The sequence below is a fragment of the Eurytemora carolleeae genome, unplaced genomic scaffold, assembly GCF_000591075.1.
Source record: "Eurytemora carolleeae unplaced genomic scaffold, Eaff_2.0 scaffold830, whole genome shotgun sequence".
NCBI lineage: Eukaryota > Metazoa > Arthropoda > Copepoda > Calanoida > Temoridae > Eurytemora > Eurytemora carolleeae.
In genome coordinates this window covers 35127-45324 of record NW_019397684.1, presented here as the reverse complement: position 1 = coordinate 45324, position 10198 = coordinate 35127, and the positions used below count along the sequence as shown (strand labels likewise).

The following is a 10198-nucleotide window of genomic DNA, read 5'->3' as shown; positions in this document are numbered from 1 at the left end:
CCCCCCCCGTCCCTGTTTAAAGTTATATCTGTGAGTGACTGAGTTTGTAAAGTTTAAAGTTATTATGTGTTTTCCATGGAATAATAATTCAGGAACAGAACCTTTCCTCAGCACATTTTCACTAAATGTAAAAAATGTTAGAAGTATGGACACTGGACAGGGATTTATATATTTTCTTAAAATTATCACCCCACTGGTGAAGGTGGGGTGAAGTGAATGAGTTTTAAAAAAAAAAATTTTAAAAATTTAAAACCAATTTTTTCATCATATTTAACTTGAGGGAAAAATAAATTATTTTTGAAATGGGTGGATGGGAGAAAAATATTTTTCAAGAAAAATACACCCCTGAATAAGGAACAAACAGTTATTTGTAAAAAGCCATGTTCAAGTATGTTTGTTTAATTATTCCTTTTTACAAAATAATCCTTTAAATTATTTCATTAAATATTTAATTAAATTTGTTATTTATGTTATTTCCCTGCTTAATGAATGTCTATTCAAATTTTCTTCCATGTTTCATTTTGCGGTAATTTCTTAGAGAGCGATTTTTGGACCGCCCCCTCCTTTAAAATTTGTACATGGATCTGAAATGTAAGACATGTGGCCGCAGCGCTCGGCCCCCTAGCCTGTCCTAGCCGCAGCGCTCGGCCCAGAAAGTGTCTTAACCTAACCTGTGGCTGCAGCGCTCGGCCCCCTAGCCTGTCCTAGCCGCAGCGCTCGGCCCAGAAAGTGTCCTAGCCGCAGCGCTTGGCCCAGAAAGTGTCTTAACCTAACCTAACTCTAAATAAATACTAATTTAATTGACAGACCCCATTCCTGCTCTGTATATTGTATAGTAGTTTTCTGATTTCTTTGATTATTCAATGCAATACATTTATTATGAAACAAATGTTTAAAGAATACAGTTAATAGGACATGCCACTCTATGTATGGAAGGTTACTTGAAATTACATCTTCAGTCCCTCTAAAGTTTAATAATCTTATTTTGCTCTAGTTCTGTCGAGGAGGATTTCTGTCCTGGTTCTAACTTTCACCAGATTTTGGATAGAAGCCTATTGTACTGGAAGAAAGATATGGTGAGACTAAGGGGGAAACAATAATTTTTTTTTGGGGGGGGGGGGGAGATTTTTTTGTCCTGCCATGTGATTATTTTTTTAATGATTTAAGTGTTTTTTGTTTTGTTTACTAATAATTTAAAAATTAAAGTTTTTTGAATTCGAAAAATCAAAAGATTGAAATAGTTTTGCTTGTAAACATTATTTAATTAGTAAATTGGTGGTGATTTCTCCCCCGACCCTACCCTGCCAGCTGATATGACAATGCATTCATAAATCTTCTCTTATCCTCATAAACAAATTAGTTTCTAGCACACAATGCAGGCAAACTTCTATTCAGACAGAATTTTCATTTTATTAAACTTTAGACAGGGTCGCCAGTGTTTTAGTGTTTTTTTGTTGTTGCTAAATTGTGGACAAAAATTAACTTTGATAGAAAAAAGTGGACTAATTTTCGAAAATATACAACCCTCTAATACTGCACTCTTGTCTAGCTGGTCACTCCCTTTAAGTTATAAAGTATAAAATCATTGAATTCCACTTCAATGAATTTCTAAGTATCCCAACAAATAAAAAATGATTCCATATAGGACCCTTAATATCTAAGTACCATGGTCAATCGTTAATGACTGCAAGGATTTATTTAACAAAATCTTTACAATTCCATTTCAGGTTCGAGGAGTGTGGTTTTATGTACACCCAGAACACTCTGCATGGATTCCACATCTTGTTAAACAGGTAAAACTATGCTTCATGCAGATGTAAAGGGACTTGAAACAATAGTTCAAGTGACTCTCCATTTAAAAAAGAGTAGGATGCCGATCTGTGTTGTATCCTTAAAACAACAGTGAGAAAGCAACTAGTTTTATATTATGAAAAGTGTAAAATTCGGACAACTTCCTCTATTGTTTATGCAGCAGAACTTTACATGTTAATTTTATAGGAACCTACAATTGAGGATAATTAATTTTTAAAGAGAATAACATGGTTATCTCATTCATTCTTCATCAGAAAAGCTTGGAAGGTGCCATTGAGAATCAAACATTGAATTTACTCCTGAGAAGCGTCATAATCTAGTTAATCTACTTTTAGTTTTAAATGAAAACCAAGATGGCAACAGTTCTTGCCTTTTTGTGCAATGACGTTTAATTAATTTCAAAATAACATAATCAAATTAAACTTTTTCAATTAACCCCTGCAATCTGCATCCCTGAATGTGAATTTGAACGGGGAACAAGTACAAAAGCTTTTAGATACAGGGTTACCCAAATAGATTATCAAGTACAATAGATGGCAACAGAGAAATAGAATAATTATGCATGACGTCACAAGTGTAAAATATAACAAGGAAAACGAAATTTTCTCACATAAATTGCTATGTTTTCCAAGATTTAATAATATAGTGTAAAAAAAAGAAAATAAAGACACATAAACTTTTTTTATGATAAGCAATTTATTTTAAAATTATCACTATTATTAATAATTTTCTCGGACACTAAAACTAAGTTGACACTTGTGATGTAAGCTATACTGAGAGTGGACAAATCCTACGTTGCCATCTATTGTACTAGAATCTATTAGGGGTTACCCACAAAATGAGATTGATAACCAAGATATGAGAGGTTTCTTATATATTCATTGAACATGATGATGATCAGAAGACCCAACTTGGTTTTCTGTCTTCAATACACCGTTTCTTTGGATTATTAAATGATATCGCAAAGGAAGAAGTTAGTTTGCACCTGCTGGGAATCATCTATTTTAATAAAGTAGTAATCTCATCTTGTATGTTCGTATGTCTGATCATACCTCATACACCCCTCAAAATTTGATTAGGGCATTAGGGAGAACTAGGGGCATGTTCTTAGTTTGAGTGGGTTGAAAAATCCAGAAAAAGCTGAGTTCCTATGCTAGTACATTATTTAATTAGAACTTAGTAAGTCTCTTAAGTCTCATCATTTTGTGGGTTAACCGTACAGAGGTTATATAACATTCAAGTTATGGTAAAAATTGGGACCATGAGCTTCAGTAGGAAATTTTAGATTGTCGACCACTTGATTTGTCATTTATCAACTTGGGCAATTCCCTTGTGCGCTTCTTTATCACACATTTGTCAATTGCTTTAAAAGAATTTATTTAGTTTTAAAAACTACTATAACTCATATTACAACCTACTTTGTTATAACTAACATACTTATATTTAATATTATATAGAAAATGTTGATTATTAAATATTTATCCTCAATTTTACTAATTCTAGGAAATAATATAAAATTACAGACTAGACCGAAAATGCATAGTATTATAAAACTTTAATGAAATAAATGGGAAACAATTGGAAAATGAAAATAAAATTCCAATTAGTTATATTACCCCCCCCCCTTCCACAATTTTTTGAAACACATATTAATGTCAAAGTATTTTAAAATAAGTATTTAAAGTCCAATATTTTCATGATTTCAAATATACAGGGTGAGCAATGAGGTGTTATAAACTGCATCTGGTGCAATTCTCCTCTAGGATATTATATAAATATTTTTAAAACTTTTATTGGTACTTGTGGCCCTAAGAAAAAAATCTGAGAAACTTATTTCTCTCAAAATGAAAAGTTCAGAACAGAAAAAATGTGTGCATGTAAATATCATTTTTTGAAATTTTTAGAATTTTATAAATAATGGTTATTCACTTCGAAGATACATTAGAAAAAGCACAAACCCGAAGCGCTCCAAATTTTATAATTTCAGCACTTTAATCTTTATATTTGCATTTCTTAAAATTTCCTCTAAATTGGTTTGCTTTGAAATATATTAAGATAGTTTTCATCATTTAAATTCAGTGGAGGAAGCGGCAACCAACAACTAAATGTTAAATCTATAAACTTTGTATCCCCTCAGGAGTATATATATTTGAGATTTACTTCAAACTTCTCTATTTATTCAATTCCAGTTTAGCTTCCAGGGGTGTTCACTATACACTATACAACGTAGAATTTTATAGAATTTTTTCCTAGATAACTTTGCTCTATGACTTTCCATGTAAAAAACATCCCACCACAGTTGTTCAGCTTGTTTTAGCCGCAAGCTCATCCTCCTGACCTGTCCTAGCCACAATGCTTGGCCTCTCTTGAAGCCTGTGATAACGTTAAATAATGATATTGTTTCTAGGTGTTTTAAATAGCCAAAGCAAAAATGTTGCATGGCCATTATTAATTGTCTTTTTCCTTCTCTATTAAAATTTTAATCCGCCCCCCCCCCTCATCCCTCTAAGGAGGAAAAATTTGGCTTTCTATCCCCTGTTTCTATGTTTAGGGATTTGTGTTCCACCATGCCAATACAGAACGCCTGGCACTCTACCTCTGGCTAGATGATAAGGAAATAAATATTGCTTACAAACATACAGGGGTATATATTTTCGAAAATGATTTACTGGGGGAGGAGGGGGGGGGGGTGATTTTTGACATCATCTGAGGCTGAATTTAAATTTAAAAACAATTGGGGGCCGACTCAAATCTCGAAACACTTAATACAATTTCATCTGTCCATGCTTGAACCGCATCTCATATTTAAGCTGTGGCTCAAATTCTTCTCCCCTTTTTCTTTCTTTTTATTCAAAAGTAATTTTTAAAGGTGGGGAAATGATTTTACAATAATATTTACCCTGCAAACATGCAGAGACAGAACCTTAAAAACAGGGTTACCTTCTAAAGATAAGACTGTTCTGACGACTGAAAACTCTTGAAATATAAAGATATCGGAAGTTTAAATTTAACATAGTCTTTTTAGGTAAAATAAAATAAAAGTAATTTGGCAAGGAAAGCAAATATCTTCATCTGCAGGGAAAAATGAATTTTAACAAATTTAACGTAAAATTTCTGTACAGTCATCTTTGAAGTCTCATTCTTTGCAGTTAATCCTGTATTTGCATATTTAAAATATGGACACTGAACAGTTAAGACAATTTACTTACTATTTAGATTATGAATAAGGATCTATAATCATGAATTTATAAATGAACTGACTACTCATTATCAGGATACAAGGATTATAAAATTAGAGTTCTATACGAGTAATCAGTTCCTTTTTCACAATGAAGTTGTGACCACCAGAAAAATGGGGAGACTAATTTCTGTTAACTATTTTCTTGAATTCTGTTACTTTAAAAAAAAAATTGTTATTGCAATATTTGTTGGACACTGCACAGGATAGATGCCAGATTCCCAGTTATGCTCATACTCTAGTAGGGGTCGGAGGAATGGTGATAAATGAGAGGTAATTAATACCCTAGAGGGGTTGGGGGAATGGTGATAAATGAGAGGTAATCAACACTCTAGTAGGGGTCGGGGGAATGGTGATAAAGGAGAGGTAAATAATACTCTAGTAGGGGTCGGGGGAATGGTGATAAATGAGAGGTAAATAATGCTCTAGTAGGGGTCGGGGGAACAGTGATAAATGAGAGGTAAATAACACTTGAGTAGTGGTCAGGGGAATGGTGATAAATGAGAGGTAGATAATACTTGAGTAATGGTTAGGGGAATGGTGATAAATGAGAGGTAAATATTACTATAGAGGGGTTGGGGGTATGGTTATAAATGAGAGGTAAATAGTACTCTAGTAGGGGTCAGGGGAATGGTGATAAATGAGAGGTAAATATTACTCTAGCAGGGGTCAGTGGAATGTTGATAAATGAGAGGTAAAGAGTACTCTAGTAGGGGTCAAGGGAATGGTGAAAAATTAGAGGTAAGTATTACTCTAGTAGGGGTCAAGGGAATGGTGATAAAGGAGAGGTAAATATTACTCTAGTAGGGGTCAGAGGAATGGTGATAAATGAGAGGTAAATATTACTCTAGTAGGGGTCAGGGGAATGGTGATAAATGAGAGGTAAATATTACTATAGAGGGGTTGGGGGTATGGTTATAAATGAGAGGTAAATAGTACTCTAGTAGGGGTCAGGGGAATGGTGATAAATAGAGGTAAATATTACTCTAGCAGGGGTCAGGGGAATGGTGATAAATGAGAGGTAAATATTACTCTAGCAGGGGTCAGGGGAATGGTGATAAATAGAGGTAAATATTACTCTAGCAGGGGTCAGGAGAATGGTAATAAATAAGAATTTAAAATATATATTTCTGTCGTTGCCGCCAATATTTAGACTTTCTGCCACCGTTTTCAAGTTTTTAATGATACATAACATACCAATTACAAAAGGCAACAAAAAAGTTCTAAAGTCACATATTTTATCACATATTTAAGACTGAATAAATGAATTGATTTTAAAAAATCTTTTCGCTAAAATTGTATTTTAAGAAGAGTTCATGTTTCACTGGTTAAATAGTCTAAAGACGGAATTATTCACAATTGTACCCTGTAAACCTTCATCTGATCAACTATTAGGAAGATATTTTTTGTTGTTCTATCTGTGATAATTTCATTGTCTCAGAGAAATCACAATTTAAAATAATCATTTTTAAATAGAAAAGGGTACTATTGTTAATCGGGCATGCTACTCTTAAAAAGGGTGGTCTCTTGAAATTACGTCTACACTCTACAGTCCCTGTATTTCCCTGTAATAATGTCTGCCTTCTTTCTTTGTTCCAGTATTGTGAAATCTTCTGTTAAATTCTATGATTATTTCTTGGAAAAATGACAATACAATCCAGAGCTGGAAATTAGGCGAGAAGGAACAATTAGGTTTTTGCTGGAGAGACGCGGGGGCATAATTATCACAGCCATCAACAATTTAAAGGGACTGGAACCAGATTTTAAGTGACCTTACATGTGGAAAATTTTGTTGTTTTTTAACCCTATTACCGCTGGGGGGGGGGTCAATTTGACCCCCCCCTGAAGTTTTTTTTACATAACTCAAAAAGTATTGGTCTGAGTTGCAAGAAGTATTGTCGCTACAAAGTTCTAGGTTATTAAATAGATTACCCTCAAACATAGGAGGTTAAAAAAGATATTAATTATATTCAGTATTTTCTTTTTCATTCTTCAATTCAATGATTTTGGTTGTTAAAATATAACGCAGATTTTTAAAAGCTTGCATTTTAAGTTCCTTTTTTATTTGGTTTCCTTAGAATTCTTCGAAAATTCTTTTGATAAACGATTTTCTAAGAATATGCTAAAAATATACAAAAACCAAAATTGAGGGTTAATCATTTTAAAGAAGGGGCCATTTTATGGGGTTTACGATTAAATGGCAAGATAGAGGGGCGGAGGGAATGCCCCCCCCCCCCCTCTCCCTAAGATGTCTTCCCAGATTTGTTCATTACTAGAAAACTTTACAAAAATATATTTTTCTAAAAGATCAAAGCTCCAATCAAAAATTAATTTATTTTAGAAATAAAAATTAATTTCCAATGATTCTCTATCTCTAAAGAAAGTACAGCTTATTTAACCAAAATTTAATCTAAAAGCAATTTGGAAAAAGGTTTCCGTTTATCTTCCCCCCACCTCCTTTCCCCCTGGTACAAAACACCAGAAACCATGCATAAAGAATATCATATTCTTCAGAAGTAAGTTTAATTTACATAAATGGGTTGAGGCACATTTAACTAAATTTAAATTTCATTCAAAGGAAGTTAAGATAAAGAAGAAAATATAGAATTCGAGTTTTAGTTCATTTTTTGATTGTTTTGATATTTTAAAATATGGTATAAATACCTGTAAATAAAAGTAACATCTGAAGTGCCAGGCGTTGCCCGTGGAAATTTTAAAAAAGTAGAATTTTGCAACATGAAAAAATAGATTTTTAAACTTTTTTATTTTTAGCTCATGTTACCCCCAGGGTACTCATGGGTTTCCCTCAGACAAGTTTAACGAATTCTGTCCAGCCGTTTGGCCTGGCTATAGCTAACTATACCTATTACTATTTTTCTCGATAAAAGTCGCTCCACTAATTCTAGAATCTCAAAATCAAGCTGAGAACATTCCCGTGGTCCTCCCGAGTTTCCCATTCAAAATTTAAGGAAAATAGGTCCAGGGGTTCCTGAGTTATGATCGGACAAACAAACAAACAAATATTACAACTTAACATTATATATATATTATATTATATTTATATAAATATGTAAATATGAAATTATATATAATGTATATTGTTATTTTAAAAATTGGTTAAAAAGACCTGCAAATTGAAAACAAAATCTAAAAAAACAAGTTAAAAACTTAAATCTAAAAACTGAAAAGCATAGTGTATTATATTTTTAATTTATTCGCTTAGAGATGAAATACTGGTTGTGCAGGAGAGGTTTTACTTATCACCCCACTGGAAACTTCCAGGTATTGCAGTAATTATATATAGGAAGGGGGGAGTTGGGTTTGGTGGCGGGGACAGGGAAATATTTTTGATATTTATAAAGAAGCTAGATTTCTAAACAATTAAGAGGAGACTTGGAAATCGTCTTTTATCGTTGAAATAGTTTGTTTCTGCTTTTATAATTATCATATGAATGATTTTGATCAGATTTTAGACAATTTGGCTTCATTTAATAAATTGAATTTTATACCTTAATTCTTAATTTCTTTCTTTCTTTGGTAGACCACATTTGGAAAAGTCAGGAAAAGGAATAATTGGCGGTAAAACTGGAAAATGAATGTCGGAAATTATTTCTGAGATCGAAGATGATTTCAAAATCTTCTCTTGATTGTTGAAAAGTTTTGCTACTTTATGAATGTCACTATTTTCTTCCTGGCTCCCCATCCTCCCTCCCAAATACCACGCTCCTTTTATGTTTTCCATTTGGCACTAGCACTCAATCTTATAGTTAAAACATCCTCCTAACCACATATTAATAACAACAAAGATATAACAATAGATGTCGCCTTTTTACAGGGTTTTTGTTCACAATAACCCTGAGGCAGAAGCCCAAAAGAGTTACGCGCATGCTTTCTCTGTCTTGTCATTCAACGCTGCATTCTTCTGCCTCAGCCCTCAGGGTTAATGTAAACAAAAAAACTCTGAATCTTGAAAAGACGACATCTAGAGTTCTATCTATATTGATATTAATCTATGGTCCTAACCTACTTCCTATACTCCTTCCTACTAGAATATGCTTATCTTCTCATGTCTAAACTTTATTCAAAAGTGCTTTGTCTCATCCATTTAAATCTCAATAATCTGAGATTTCTAACTTTGTTCTTTAATTTCTAATTAGATGAAATAAAATGATACAAATACCTTTATTCTCTTTCTGACAATATTTTATATTTTTCTAGAATATTAATATTCTTCTATACCCCCCCCCCTCCCCCAGCCTTGCTAAATTTTTATTGGAGAGACCCTTGTTCGATTAAACAGATTAATTTAAATCAAGCTTATTTCAAAATTTGAACCAGTACTTAAAATGTCCAAAATGAAATACAACAACAGTTGAAAACTTATTTTAAAAAAAATTAGTAGTAAAAACAAAAAATTCCAAAAATTATTTGGTTTCAAATATGGATTTTTTAAAGAAAATTTAAACATTTGAACAATTTTTAAAGGACCCCCTTCCTTCCTCCTCCTTCCCTTAGTTTCCTGATATGTGTTATTGTGTCTTAGTGAAATACTAACAGATAATTATATCTGCTTCCTCCCTTCAACTTGTATTGAGAACCTCAGTTGGATTTGATTTTCAATTGATCTTAACTAGAAGATCAAGGAGCTAACAGAACCTGATAGGAAATTAAAATATTAGTCATAAAGCTTTTGATTCTTTGACAGAGCATCTGATGTTTTAAACCAATGTGTAGACCTTAGATATTTCAAAGTATGAATTTTGTAAGATTAAGGAAACCTAAGTTTGGATTTTTTTCCCGGGCAAATGGTGTGACCCTTATGGTGTGAATTTTTTATATTTTGAACTTAGATTATTTGGTCTAACATAGATAATAATTTGAAAAATTTAAGGACAATTACTTATTTACAACTTCCGAAACAATGGTGTCAGAAATATTAAAATTATGAAAAGTGGAAATCCTTATTTTCTTTGCTCAGTGGTACTATTGGTTCTCTAGCTCAATAGACTATCTATCTATCTACATATCTAATGATATATCATTTGTCATATTTGGACATAAAACATGGGATTTAGAGGGGGGGGGGGTCAAATTGACCCCCCCCCAGCGTATCCTGGTTTTCAAGTACCCCAGCGGGGATAGGGTTAA

General features: G+C 32.8%; 1 protein-coding gene across 1 annotated transcript in view; it reads left to right on the top strand.

The window, feature by feature from the left end:
- LOC111715486 (nudix hydrolase 8) overlaps positions 1–10198 on the top strand; it is a 16189-nt gene that overhangs the window by 3627 nt on the left and 2364 nt on the right. The window contains exons 4-8 of the mRNA XM_023490818.1: positions 995–1076; positions 1728–1793; positions 4364–4426; positions 5256–5323; positions 8274–8332. Coding sequence (XP_023346586.1) covers positions 995–1076; positions 1728–1793; positions 4364–4426; positions 5256–5323; positions 8274–8332 — 338 coding nt within the window. The remainder of the gene's footprint in view (positions 1–994; positions 1077–1727; positions 1794–4363; positions 4427–5255; positions 5324–8273; positions 8333–10198) is intronic.